This window comes from Eulemur rufifrons, chromosome 7 (genome assembly GCF_041146395.1).
Source record: "Eulemur rufifrons isolate Redbay chromosome 7, OSU_ERuf_1, whole genome shotgun sequence".
Taxonomy (NCBI): Eukaryota; Metazoa; Chordata; class Mammalia; order Primates; family Lemuridae; genus Eulemur; species Eulemur rufifrons.
The window spans coordinates 210486092-210501688 of record NC_090989.1 but is presented as its reverse complement, the minus strand read 5'-3'; the positions used below and the strand labels follow the sequence as shown (position 1 = coordinate 210501688).

At 34.3% G+C, this 15597-nt stretch overlaps 1 protein-coding gene across 4 annotated transcripts in view; it reads right to left on the bottom strand.

The window, feature by feature from the left end:
• The window catches only part of GKAP1 (G kinase anchoring protein 1), a 67651-nt gene that overhangs the window by 28062 nt on the left and 23992 nt on the right, over positions 1 to 15597 (bottom strand). For all 4 annotated transcript variants that reach the window (XM_069474085.1, XM_069474088.1, XM_069474086.1 and 1 more), the window contains exons 5-7: positions 13603 to 13680; positions 10285 to 10408; positions 6670 to 6692 (exon numbers count right to left, since the gene is read on the bottom strand). In XM_069474085.1, coding sequence (XP_069330186.1) covers positions 6670 to 6692; positions 10285 to 10408; positions 13603 to 13680 — 225 coding nt within the window. The remainder of the gene's footprint in view (positions 1 to 6669; positions 6693 to 10284; positions 10409 to 13602; positions 13681 to 15597) is intronic.

The following is a 15597-nucleotide window of genomic DNA, read 5'->3' as shown; positions in this document are numbered from 1 at the left end:
TGCAAGCTTCATAATTTTTGCCTGCCCAGTGTGTAGAAAAAAAATGGTATCTCAGTGAGATCATAATTTACATTTCTCTGATTAATAGCAAAATAGGACTTCTTTGGTATGTTTTTGCTATTCATATTTCCCATTTTGTGAAATGCCTGATGTCTCATTGATTTTTTAATATTTCTGTTATAAGATACTATCATTTGATTGGAGTTCTTTATCTGAATACTAATCCTTTATCAGTTCTATGTTTTGAAAATACCTTCTTCCCATTTGTAGCTTGTATTTTTATATTTTTTGGTATTTTTGTGGAAAATGAGTTATTCATTTTGAATGACATCCACTTTATCAACCTTTTGTTTTATAGTTAGTGTTTTTATTAAGTTTTTCCCCACCTCTACATCAGTAATATATTCTCCTATATTTTCTAGTTCTATAAGTTGTAAAATTTGCCTTCCACATATGAGTGTTTAATCTAATATGGAATCGATTTTATAATGTATGATGGAAGGTAGAGATCCAACTTTTTGCCTAATTATAGCTAAAACTGTCCCTGGCATTATGATGTTAGAATAATTAACACAGTGTGGTTTGGCACAGGAATAAGCTGACCAGTGGAACAAAATACAGAGCTCAAAAACAAATCCATGCATGTACGGAATCTTGATAAATGACAGATATTACATTATATTAATATATAGTAACACACAAACCACAAAATGGCCCATCTCAATGGGCTACTTCTCTTTACCACTCTTGAGTGTTTTTGTTAATGACTTATTTCAAGGGGAAATCTAAATAATGATGTTCTTCAAATGAGCTGTTATATTAAGGATGATATTATATAAGGGTTAAGACTATATGTTCTCTCCCCCAGGGTAGACCCTGATGGACTCAACTCTTGAATCTGACTTGAAATAATTATTTATTAAACTCTTACTATGAGATTAGTGTATGCTATGCATGGGCTATTTTCATGGAACTCACAATCTACTGGGAAAGACAAAAACTAACATATGAAATAGTAACAAATAATAAGTAAGCACTTTACTGTACATCAGGGATGATAAAGCATGTACCTGTAAAGCATGTACCCACTTCTTCCTCTTTTATAAATGGCAAATGCATAATAATTACTTGATAGTGACAGTTTTTCTTGCTAAGCAAGGATATCGTCTCAGAATTATTCTTAATGCAGAGCTCCAGAGCTCTTAACGCAGAGCTAAGTCCTAACAATGTGCTTGAACTGGCAGAGGAAACGAAACCTACTATGTGCCTCTGTTCTAAGTATTATAAAAATATATAGCACGGCCGGGCGTGGTGGCTCACGTCAGTAATCCTAGCACTCTGGGAGGCCAAGGTGGAAGGATCACTTGAGGTCAGGAGTTCCAGACCAGCCTGAGCAAGAGCGAGACCCCATCTCTATAAAAAATGGAAAAATTAGCCGGGCGCGGTGGTGCATGCCTGGTCTCAGCTACTTGGGAGGCTGAGACAGGAGGATCGCTTGAGCCCAGGAGTGTGAGGTTGCAGTGAGCTATGGTCACACCACTGCACTCTATTCCAGTGAACAAAATGAGATCCTGTCTCAAAAAAAAAAAAAAAATACAGGAGAAGCAGACCAAAAAAGGTTTTAGATAGAAGGCAGAACATTCATTCATTTATCAACCAACATTCATTTACATTACCTACTGTGTTCCAGGAATTAGGACTACTGGGGAAACAAAATCACCAAGATATGGTTCTAGACTTCCAAGAACTCAAATTCTAGTGAAGAAGTAAAACAATTATAAAACAGGGTGTTAAGGGCTATGAAGTATACACACGGTTGTTCTGGGCATCCAAATAAGACCAAGATCCAGGAAAGCTTCAGGAAAAAAGTGACCCTCTGGGCAAGTTCTGAAGCATACTTAGCCAGATCAAAAATACAGCAGACATGGGTAGGCAAGGTATTATGAAAAAATATAGTATGGCCAGAAAAACTCCAAATATTTTTGAATGTCTTGGCAAAAACAGTCAATCTTGAAATATGAGAAATATTTTAAAAAGTAGTAAGGAAAGGGCAAGAGCTAGGGTGGGAAACCACTGGTTTTCACCATAAACTCTCCTCTACCATTCAATTAATTGTTTCTACATATATGTATTCCTGAAGTAAATATTGAATGAAGAATAAGCCCTTAAGAAATAATGTATCAAAGAAGTAATCATTACTAACTGCTAAAAACATTGACTGAAAGGCTGATGAGAAGCTTTTTATAATGGCTGACAACACCTGAACCCAGTGATCAATTTTTTTTAAATAAACTGGGCTTCTGTTACAACCAAAGAGAGCTAACAAACATAATACATATAAATAAGGAAAGGCATGGGAACAAGAATGAGGTCAGCACATTGAGAAGAGTAGGAAACAGCTTGAATTACTCAGGTAAAACCAGACTTCAGGTGAGATTTTTAAAAGCTAGGTTGAATTTATTTACTTTAAAATTTAATAGTCTAACTTTATTATTGCTACTCTCCTGTGTTTTGGTAGTATTAACTGTAAGGTTCATTTTAAAGTATATTTTTATTATTTTTTTTAAAAACACATTTATCATAATTTTAGAAATCAACAGACCCAACATTACTTTTCATAATATAACTAGGGCCCTAAAGTGAATAAATTATTTGTCCAAACTCATAACTAGCTAAAGGTAGACATGGTGGAAGCATAGTATGAAAAAAAGGAAATAGGTGGCTGTGGAGCTAGATAGAACGGGGTTTATTCCCTGGCTCCTTCCCTCACCCAGTCCTTTTTATTTTTAATAGAATTTTTTAATAGGCAGTATATAGACATGATAAAAAATTCAAACATTTATATTGTGAAAAATAAGCCTTTTCTCCTATCTTTGTCCTAGTATTCCCCTTACTCCCCCTCTGGCAATCACTAATACAGTTTCTTGGGTACTCTTCCAGAGATAGTCTATTCAAGCATACTGAAGAGTTGATTTTTTAGACTTCAAGACTTATGACTATCACTAAAATTTTTAAAACTACAAAACCATGCTACTATAGAAGGGCTAAAATCAGGAAGGCCAAGTAAAAGTGGGACTGGAGAGAAAGGAATAGTTATGAGATACCCTTCCCAACAGTACTGGCATTTAAAAAGGCATCATATTAAGATTAAAAAACAAAACTTTACCATTAAAGAATGAGCAAAAGGACATGAACAGAAATTTTTCAAAAGAAAGACAGACTAATGGCCAAGAAACATGAAAAAATGCTCAACATCTCTAATCATTGGGGAAATACAAATCAAAACCACAATGAGATATCACTTAACTCCAATGAGAACAGCTTTTATCAAAAAAATCCCAAAACAACAAATGTTGAGGAGGGACAGGAGCACTCATACATTGCTGGTGGGACTGCAAACTAGTACAACCTCTGTGGAAAGTAATATGGAGATACTTCAAAGAGCTAAAAGTAGAACTACCATTTGATCCAGCAATCCCATTACTGGGCATCTACCCAAAGGAACAAAAGACATTCTATAAAAAAGACATCTGCACTAGAATGTTTATAGCAGCACAATTCACAATTGCAAAGATGTGGAAACAACCCAAGTGCCCATCAATACATGAGTGGATTAATAAAATGTGGTATATGTATACCATGGAGTTCTACTCAGCCACAAAAACAATGGTGATCTGGCACCTTTTGCATTAGCCTGGATAAAGCTGGAGCCCATTCTACTAAGTGAAGTATCACAAGAATGGAAAAACAAGCACCACATGTATTTACCATCAAATAGTATTAACTGATCAACATTTATGTGCATAATTTAGTAGTAATATTCATTGGGTGCTGGGCAGGTGGGAGAGGGAAGGAGGGGATGCGTATATTCACACCTAATAGGTGTGGTGCACACTGTCTGGGGGATGGACACACTTAAAGCTCTGACTTGGGTGGGACACAAAGGCAATATATGGGCCGGGTGCGGTGGCTCACGCCTGTAATCCTAGCACTCTGGGAGGCCGAGGCGGGTGGATTGCTCGAGGTCAGGAGTTCGAGACCAGCCTGAGCAAGAGCGAGACCCTGAGTCTATTAAAAATAGAAAGAAATTACATGGACAGCTAAAAATATATATATAGAGAAAAATTAGCTGGGCATGGTGGCACATGCCTGTAGTCCCAGCTACTCGGGAGGCTAAGGCAGGAGGATCACTTGAGCCCAGGAGTTTGAGGTTGCTGTGAGCTAGGCAAACGCCACGGCACTCTAGCCCGGGCAACAGAATGAGACTCTGTCTAAAAAAAAAAAAAAGGCAATATATGTAACCTAAACATTTGTACCCCTGTAATATGCTGAAATAAATAAATAAAAAGAATTAAAAGAAACTTTAGAATCAAATAATATCTCTTAAAAGGCATGACTGAGGTTTCATAAAGTATGCACAAGCACCTACTGTTATTAATTCTGCTTGTCTAGCATTCCCTTCATATCTTCTTGACTATACTGTGGTGAAGAACACATAGGGGACTGAGATAGCAGTGGCAGTCAACATCTCCTGGACATTTAATGAAGAAAAGCTAATTGTGTCCCATTCCCTACTCCTACAAGTGTCATGTTTACTCTAAGAGTTCTAGTGTGATAGAGATTACCAAGAATTAGAACTGGGAAGAAAGCACTGAGATTAATAACACATCATCAAGATGGAAAGAGAAAGAAAAAAGGGAATGATGAAATTACCCTGAGAACAAGTTTAGCCAGCAGTTAGAGGAACATACATGCAGTTCAAGTACCCCTCATTACCCATCAATAAAGTAAAATATCTTTTCCCTCATGAATTTTATCCAATAAATACCTGATTTAAATGGGGGCGGGTGAGAAGAATACTGTTCTCAACAAAGGTTAGGAACTTCAGGGTAGCCATGAAAAAAATCTCTTGGCATAAGTAATATATTAAAGATAGAAAGAATTAAGTCAGTTATTCAGCATACAATTTAACAAAGACTAGTACATTTGCAGGAGCAGAAAAACATATTTAATTTTAGAGCTCAAATAGAAAATTTTTTTAAAACTTTTTTTTTTGATTCTCTGAAAAAAAATTTCTTCTAAATTCCTAGAGCCATGGTGTAACCATTGCAACATTTAAATATTTAAGTCCCAGAAAGTGAGTGATACCCCTAATGAAAATGGAACATAACTTTGGTACTTTTAACAAGTATCAAAGGATTATGTGAATTACATATTCTTTTGGCCAATTTCTTAAAATAGATATGTGGGAAATAAATTATAATTAAACGGCATTTACAAATATAGAACTTGTCTTAATCATTATTTTATTACATACCAAATTATTTAATAATAGGAGACAATAAGAACACAGCTCTAAAATTATAAGGAAAGACAAAATATTCCACATACAACTCATCTTTAATATATTTAATAGATAAGATCCTGTCAGTCTATATTTTTTGTTCTTTTGAATAAAGAAAGAAGAAAAGCAAACATGATAATATATAGAATTATTTTTTTCTTCCACTAACAATTGTTGGTAATCTCTCAGGAATAGGGTACCCCATTTGTACCTGCCTTCTCATCTGCATAAAACTAACTCCCAAATAAATCAATGTAAATTGGAATCAGTCCAAAAGTACATGTTTTCACTTTTAAATATGGAATTAATATTCAATCTATATATGTGGTCATTTAAATTTTAATCTAAGAAATTGTGACAGTGGTTTGTAAATAACTTAAAAAGAATTTCAACCATCTGTTTTAACAACAAATGAATTTAATGTTTGCATGCATAGTAAAGGACTAAATGATTAATATAGTCGTAGTTATTAAAATGAGGTTTTTTTAAAGAGATGAACTTCACTTTCCTAACCTGGCAAGAAAATGCTTAAAAAAAAAAAAAAAAAAAAAAAAAAAGTCATCAGAAACCATATATATATATATATTTTTTTTTTTATTTCAAGAGCCATATGACTATGAAAAAAAAGTAATGGAATTACAAATAAGAATATATAATGGAAGAATAATGAATCTTTGAAATTATTATCTAAAGAGATGAAAAAATTGTAACATTTTATTAGTATCTTCTTCAATGTTAGAGGATATTTTATAATCGTATCATCTTCCAATTCTAAAAGATTTGTGGAGGCTGTACTAGAGTCTTAAAACAAAACAAAACAAAACAAGCCCTAACACCAGAAAGGCATGTAGGTGCGCTGCCCTCTAATGGTGAATGGTAAGAGAAGTATATACATTAGGGTACTCTTCCCCATGGGTGTATCTGTAGAATCACAGCTCACCTCAAATTTCCATAATTCCAAAATATCTTGACAGAATAGGTTTTTAAAAAAGATTAAAATATAGACTTGGAGATTAAACCAATTTTCACCAAAATTTCAAGCTTGGCACACACACACGTGGTAACTTTTTGGCTCACACACAGAGAGATATACAAATTAGGATGATATGCTTCATGCAAATAACTGTATTTTTATTCTATTATAATATATTTTATATCTTTATAATTCCAGAAACATGAGTGGGTTCACTCAAGACAAACCTATGAGTTGTTCTTTAAATGGCTATGACTCAAAAAACACTTACTGTTAAATACTGAAGTATTATTTGTAAAATCATCAGTGTTTACTGATGATTACAATAGGAGATGATTACAATAAGACTTACCTCAGTCTTTTTACTAACGTGATCTGTAAATGAAAAAAAAAAAGGTAAGACTTCATTGAACGGAATTAATATACAAAACATATTTTAACATGTAAAAAAAATAACTAAAAGAATTTCTAAATTAAGTTACAGAAATCATTTAAGGGTTTTCTATGACTCACATCTGATTTGCTGTTCTAGGTTTAAGATGTTAAAATTCAGTATATAATTACTAATATGCTCAGCTTAGGGTCCAGGTCTTATATCCCAGCAAATGCCACACATATCAACGATATTATTAAATTTTAAGCATGCACATTCCGTATAATTTAGTTTTTTTGGTTTCACATAATTTGGGGGTTAGGTGGAGGCAAATCAAGGGGACACAAATAGTTCAAAATCAAATCACAGGTTACTGTAACTGCAAAAACTGTTCAGATTACTGCCTTTGTGTAATGATATAAAAGCAGAATAGTAATTTATGTCCTTAAAATCTATTAGCTATTTTATTTTAAAAATATAAATGACAGTAATTTGATAATACTATGAAAAAAATCCTAAAAACTGATGTATATTTATACAATAAATATAAAAAGAACTCATTACAAATATATCTAGATGAAACAAATCATTGATTAAAAGCAACACAGTATGTCTGGAAAAGTATCACTGAGAGCAGAATGAGGAATGGGAGACATAAGGGAATCTATACATGTACAAGGTTGAATCTAAATACAAATAGCAAGCAAGTACTCTTATTTAAAATGGAGATGATCAGGATATCTAATACTTAACAATGCTTCCTGTGTACCACAGAAATTTTCCACTCTCAAGGGCTAACAACAATAGAATAGCTTTCTTACTACCAAGAACCTAAAAGCTGGTCCAGTTCTCTAATCATCTCTTGATCAGAATAGAGTCCATGAACACAGTAAATTCCAAATTCACCAGGTGAAAATCAAACTACCAAATTCTGGTAGGTTATAGTTATTCTTCTAGCATGTTCTACTTGGCATACAGTGTGATGCCAGAGCCCAAGAAAGAATCACAACTGTGTTAATCATTGCTTGCAAAAGCTGTATAGCTTCTCTTGAATGGTATCATATTGATGTGTCTTTCAATGCATCTAATAAACTTATATACTACTGAAGAAATAAAACACATGGAAAATAAATTAGGAATTTTAAAAAGCATTCTTTTCATGCTTCTGACTGTTTTTAATGAAATATATTTCTTATAGGAAATATTTCTTACTAAACTTGGGAATTTTATTTTAACATGAGTGTATTCTTTTAACCCCAAAGCTAAGCAAATTAATTACTGGCAGACTATAGGAAAAACTTTCTTGATCCTCAAAGGAAAACAATATAATCCTCTAAATTTATTACTAATTTCACAGAGAGGTTTCTAAAAACAGTATTTAGCTTTCTTATTTTTATTTTTTGAAATTATTGCTAAGGTATCATTTATCCTCACAAAAGAATGTCCAATGTACTAAGGCTAAATTCACATGAATCAAATAAATTGCTCTGTCAATGAACAAATAGCTGTTCATATGGTCAGCAACTGGTATAGACATAGTGCTTCAATACAAATTTCTATAATGACAGTAATGTTCTATAGCTGCATTAATATGAAAGTTACTGGTCACATGTGGCTACTGAGCACCCAAAATAAAGGAACTATATTTTAAAATTTTAATTTATTTATATCTAAATTGCCACACATGAATAGTGCTACCATACTGCACAGCACAGGTTAAGAGTTTTTACCATTTCCTACATTAAAAATAATGTCCTTTGTGGTCTATCTTCAAAAGTCTAGTGGATGGTAAAATTCCTTTTTTCTTCTCTGTTCGATAATAAATACAAATGGGGCCAGACGTGGTGGCTCATTCCTGTAATCTCAGCACTTTGGAAGGTCGAGGAGGGAGGATGAACTGAAGCCAGCAGTTTGAGACCAGCCTGGGCAACACAGCAAGACCCCATCTCTCAAAAAAATTTAAAAATTAGCCAGGCATGGTCACACATGCCTGTAATCTTAGCTACTTTGGATGCTGAGGCAGGAGGATTGCTTGAGCCCAGAAGTTCGAAGCTGCAGTGAGCTATGATTGCACCACTGTGCTCTAATCTGGGCAACAGAGTGAGAATCTGTCTCTAAAAAAAATTTTAAATACAAATGACATTATAAAATAGTTTTCTAGCATTAAGTCTCATTTAAAAATTTTTATTTTAATTTTCTAAGATGCAATTCTAGATAACTTGAAAAGGATGACCAATAATGGCTAAAACCTAAAGATATTATTCCTGGTCTACTTTAAGCCAAACCACTTCATGTATAAGGACAATAATATGTTTCAAGATGACTAAGAAACTACAAATGTCAGTTTTTATTTTCAGTAAGTTAAAAAGAACAAACTCAGAAATACAAAGAGATAAATTCTTACTTAAGTTTTACGGAGTTGTTTTTTTTTTCTTTTTTTTTTTTTTTGAGACAGAGTCTCACTCTGTTGCCCAGGCTAGAGTGCCATGGCATCAGCCTAGCTCACAGCAATCTCAAACTCCTGGGCTCAAGCAATCCTTTTGCCTCAGCGTCCTGAGTACCTGGGACTACAGGCATGCGCCACCATGCCCGGCTAATTATTTTCTATATATTTTTAGTTGTCCAGATAATTTTTTTCTATTTTTGGTAGTGACAGGGTCTCGCTCTTGCTCAGGCTGGTCTCGAACTCCTGAGCTCAAATGATCCGCCCACCTCAGCCTCCCAGAGTGCTAGGATTACAGGCATGAGCCACCGCACCTGGCCAGTTTTATGGACTCTTAATGAGTGATTTTAAATTATTTTAAAACCCCAAATGGTTTCAGTTTATTTCCAAATAGGTTGCTACAGTTTGAGTTTGTCCCCTCTAAAACTCATACTGAAATTTAATTGCCATTGTAATAGTATTACGAAGTGGGACCTTTAAGAGGTGATTAGGCCATGAAGGTTCCACCCTCACGGGTGGGACTGGTTATAAAAGGGTGAGTTCAGCCCCTCTTGCTCTCTCGCCCTCTTGCCTTCACTCTTGCCATGTGATGACATATCAAGAAAGCCCTCGCCCAAAGCTGGCATCTTGATATTGGCCTTCCCAGCCTCCAGAACTATGAGCCAATAAATTTCTGTTCATTATAAATTATCCAGTCTCAGCTGGATACAGTGGCTCATGCCTGTAATCCCACAACTTTGGGAGGCCAAAGGGTCACTTGAGGTTAGAAGTTCAAGACCAGCTTGGGCAACAACAACAACAAAAAAATTAGCTGGGCACGGTAGTGCTCCTGTAGTCCCAGGGAGGTGGAGGCATGAGGATTGCTTGAGCCCAGGAGTTTGAGGTTGCAGTGAGCTATGATCATATCACTGCATTCCAGCCTAGGTGAAAGAGAGATCCGGTCTCAAAGGAAAAAAAGAAAAGAGCCTCGTACATTATCCAGTCTCAGGTATTTTGTTATAGCAGCACAAAACACACTAAGACACAGTTTTGTGCTTTTTACATTCTAAATGACACAACAAAACAATTTTTACTTATTTTAAAGATCAAGTATTACAACTTAAAGACTTAGAATAGTTCTTTTAGCATAATAGATATTGTACATACATTACCTTCAGATTGAAAATCTTTTAGTGATACTGTGAGAGGTTTGTCTTTTCCCTGATGATTCTTTCTTTTATCTTTTTTATTCATAACTTTTGACTGAGTTGAAGCATTTTCAGCATTTTCATACTCCTACAAAGAATAACCAACAATAGTTAAGTTCAGTTTACAAACTGTAAAATCAATTCACCAATAAGTAACATGTTTCTTAAAGTTTTATTTTTCAAAGATAAAAGGCAAATAAAAAACCAAAAGTTAGGCTAACAAAATTATATAAAAGGATAACTGTTTGTTTATATACTCAATCGCTTGTATCTTAAACATTAAAATAAAAACAAAAAATTAAACCTTGGTGTATAACCCCCTCCTCCTTGCCACTTTCTTCTTCTTCCTTTCAAGAAAGAGTCAATTTCTTGTCTTACCCCACTGAAATCTGGCTTCTGCTGTTCTCTGACACTAAAAATTAAGGTCAACTTCTTATTTACCAAATCCAAAAGACATTATTTTTTCAAGCATATCTTGATTTTCTTAATACATTTCTGACTACTCCTGAGTTTCCTTTGCTGGCTTCTTTTCTCAATTTTCTCCTTAAAAATGTAGCTTCTGTTCACCATTATCCCATTCTTAACCTATTCTTATGCTTCATGTCCATTATTCTTCAATCTCAAAGTTTAAAGTTCTACCTACACACTAATGATTTCCATATGTACAGACAAATCAACTGAAATGTTCAATAAGCATCTCCACACTCAATGTGCTATATCTTTCCAACCCACCACCCTGCCTTCCCCACTTAATCCTCTACCTTGTTATGCCACTGCCATCTATACAACTGTCTAAGCTAGAAACCTCAGAGTATCCTTGCCTACTCTCCTACATACTTTAACCCAAATTAATTACTAGATCTTATTGAATTCATCTCCTAAATATCTCTTAATTCTATTCTCTTTTCTCTGTACATTCTGTCATTCCCCCTATCTTCTTTTTTGCTTGGACATTGCACCAGTCTCTAATTTTGGCCCCTCAATTAACCCTCTACACTGCTTCAGAATGAGTTTCTAAAATGAAAACCCAAAATCAGTCTAAAAGTTAAAAATATTCAATAGATTTTTGCCAACAGATATATAAGACCCAATCTCCTTAAGCTAGTACATAAGGTTCTTTATATCCTATCCTCTGGCCATTTCTTCTCCAGTAGTTCTAGGTCTCTAAAGTACAGGTTTTCAAATATGCTATATTCTTTCACATATACACATATACCTGCCACTCCTTCCCTGGTAATGCCTACTTTCCTCTTGTCTACCATGTGAACTTCTAATACATCTAATAAGACTCTTCTTTAAGAATTCTTCCCTAAAACACATCCCCACCAAAAGCACTGAAAAGTCTCCTATTTTTCTGAATTGCTGCTGCACTGAGAACATGTATCTCTCAATAATATCACTATAATTATATATGTATTTCCCTCCTCTAAACTCAAGGGCTGGGACCATGTCCTTATCTTTGTATTGTGTGCCCAGCACATTTTGTCCAATCAATAAATATACAGTGAATAAGTGACAGAACAGAATAGAAAATTCCACCTCAAACTTTAGTTATTTATTATAAAGGTCCTTAGGCTAAAGCAATTATACTTGTTTTATTTGAATATTGACTTAAAACTCAATGACTACATCAATGTAATCACATCAAACAAAAGAAGTTCCTCCATTCTGTTAGAGTCACTACTGCCTGATAAAACCAATGCTTCTGGGTAACCAGGGCTATGACCTTGTCAAGAAAACTGGCTGGGAGTATGATATTTTATCAACGCCATTTACTCTATTCCTCCTACAAGAATACAGCTAATCCTCTAGCTTTAGACATAGATCTAACAAGAATGACTATTGTATAATAATATTCTATTTGATAAATTTCATCTCCTAATTAAAGAGGACAGGAGGACCTTTTCAGTATAATCTGAAAGCACATTTAAATGATTCAATCATAGGTGCATCCATTTTTGTAATTGCCTGTTTTGTGTCTAAATGGACATGTAACAAATGATGATAGTCATTCTTGATTATTTGGGATAACAGAAATAGGGATATGGAAATAAAACCAACACATATAGTGTACAACATCCACTTTACTGGCAACTTTTATTCTTTTCCATTGAACTACAGAACTATAAACACATAGCAAAATCATCTGCTGTGAATTTTCATTCCTCTCTTCCTTTCATCTTGGATGAAGGCATTAATATAAAATGGCATGGCCAAAAAGCCTTAAACATGACCAGAGGCTATTTATGATCAATCACTGAGTAATCACAAGTTGAATAAAGTTTATGAACCAAAAAAGAATCCCACTAAATGTTAAAAACTAAAATGTTAAATGATATGAAGGTAATCAATGCTCAATTTAAATATAGCCACTAGAAACCAACACTACATTTTACTTAAATGTTCCTACAGCCACAAGCTATAGAATGCATTTCAAAACACAACCTAAGGCCGGGCGCGGTGGCTCACGCCTGTAATCCTAGCACTCTGGGAGGCCGACGCAGGTGGATCATTCAAGCTCAGGAGTTCAAGACCAGCCTGAACAAGAGCGAGACCCCATCTCTACTAAAAAAAAAAAAATAGAAAGAAATAATCTGGACAACTCAAAATATATAGAAAAAATTAGCTGGGCATGGTGGCACATGCCTGTAGTCCCAGCTACTGGGGAAGCTGAGGCAAAAGGATTGCTTGAGCCCAGGAGTTTGAGGTTGCTGTGAGTTAGGCTGACGCCATGGCACTCTAGCCCAGGCAACAGAGTGAGACTCTGTATCAAAAAACAAACAAAACAAAACAAAAAAAAACACCACAACCTAATATCAAAGCTCAGTGATAAACGCTGAGTTTATGAGGCCAAAATATCAGAATGGCTTTGCATTTACTTTGCTTACTTATAGTGTATCTCTGGCAGAGGGTCTCATAATGAATGCCCGGGTACTGTGGTACCCATGCTAAATTTTTAAACCTATTTACTTTCTATATTCATTTAAAATTAAAAATAAATAATCTTTTGTGAATTTCCTTCCCTCCCTTCCCTTCATCTTGGGTGGAGAAACTCCTTAAACATTCCAGGTCACCCGACAAAGCTCAGTCCACATGTTTCTGTTGTCTCTCAAAACTTGAGAAGAAATGCCATAAGAAAACACCTTGAAAATATTTTGTTACAATGACAAAATTTTAGGACAAACTTTCAAAAAGAACTTGCATGTAAAGTTCATGAAGGTTGGTCCTAACGTTTGACCCCTTAAACTTTTAAAATAGCTAAATAAATAAATGTGTAAATACCTTTTTGTGCTCTTCATATTCTAATTTACTTAGCAACAATGCCTTCTCAAGATCTGCTTCAAACATTTCAGATGTCAGCTAAAAAAAAAAAGTTTCACAATGAACAGATGATAACATTATGCCACACCAGCAAAATAACCTTGACACATGACAATATATAGAGAGGGAAAGAAAACAAATATGTTAAAAAATATGGGTTCTCGAAAGTTATCTAATCATGTCAAACTAGGGAAGCCTGTATTTTATAGAAGATACCAAAGCACAAATTTCCAATTTTGAGATTTCTATTTCCCCCCTTCATTGTTAATTATCTGTTGTACATGATATAGCCTTACTTTTTAGTTAAATCTCTCAAATAAATAGACAAATATATTAGATGTCAAACATGCTATCCACTTTAGGACACTGAAATTATAATAGTGATTATTACTCAAACATATAAGAATACTGAAAAACAACTCAATAGGTATTATTAAACATAACATACCATTTCCTGAATATAGAAAAATCCATCAGTACAGAACCTTTAAATAAGGTGACCAAATGTCCTGGTATGCTGCGTGTTACAGAATATTTATAGCACATCATTTTACTCTCAAAATGATAAACTATATGGTTGTCTTACCTTTAAGTCATCTAATAATATAATAAAATGGTCCTTTAATTTGGGATCTATATCCATCGGTTCCTCTTTCCACCACTCCATCTTACCTTAACTTCTTACAATCTAGCTTCCACCACCCTCCAATTGAATTACTCTCTGTAAGACTTTCTTTTCCTAATTGCCAGACAGAAGTGCTGCAGTAGCTGCATAGGACTTTGGGTTGTCTACTACTGGGGATAAGGTGAGTGTATTTGCAGCTGTATGTAAGACAGATGCAACATGATAGGAATAAACATCCTGGATTTGTGCACATGTGTCTATTGTGTACTGGATAACAAAGTATAAATTTAATAGACATCTCTTGTTTTTGTCAGTCTGGAATCCCTTCCTTTATTCCTCTGAATAACTACACTTCATTCCAACATCCTAGGATTTCGGCAGCACAGCCAATCACATAATCCTGCATACTACCCACCACCATACTTCAAAATTCTTTAGTTTCCATCTTTCCCAAGATCTTATTGTTTAGTTTTTAAAATTATTTGTGAATCACTCAGTACCCTTCCAACACATTAGCTTTTGCCTATGTTAGTCAAAATTGTTTCGCTTAATGATAAAAAAGTCTGAACTAAAACAGAAACCCCAAAAGGTAGTCAGTGATCTGTTTCCAATGGATACCTTAAAAACTAGAAAAAAAATGTTAATACTGGACACCATGAACTAAACCTTTCATTCCTAACCAATGTCATCCCTTTGAAGGCTTCTCATCTAATGCTATCTTGAGACAATAAAAAGGGAGGGAAAAGATTTACACAGAAAACATTAACTCAGAAAAATACGATTAGAATTTATATGGTAAATATGGGTATATAGGACTAGAAAATCTGATTAAGCCCAGAGTAAACTGTACATAATTTTTCCATGGAATAACTGAAAAGAAGAATTAATTCAATCTTCACAGTAGGAAAAAGTAACAAATTAACCTTTTAGGTTTATTATATACAGTTATATAAATGGGCATTCAAAGATAACAGTTTTAAGGTAAAAAAAAAGAACTGGATTTATGTCAGTGTTACAAAAAAAGTAAGCTTTCATCAATTTCTCCACCTAGATTCAAAGCAAACTGAGTACAAAATGTTTCACTACAATTAAGGGATAGTAGTCATCCTAACATAGAAAAAGTAGCACTGAGTTTATTCCAAATAAAGCTGGTTCAATTTGCTACTAAACTTTTAATCCTCATGGCTGATATTTAATTATGGAAAAAGCATTTAAGATTTTTCCAGTATGTCATATATTTTAACTGATATTCCAAAACTAAGTTAGTGGGCATGAGACTAGGTTAGAAAGTTGGGAGTCTTGAAAGATATCATCATTATTTTCCATATTAA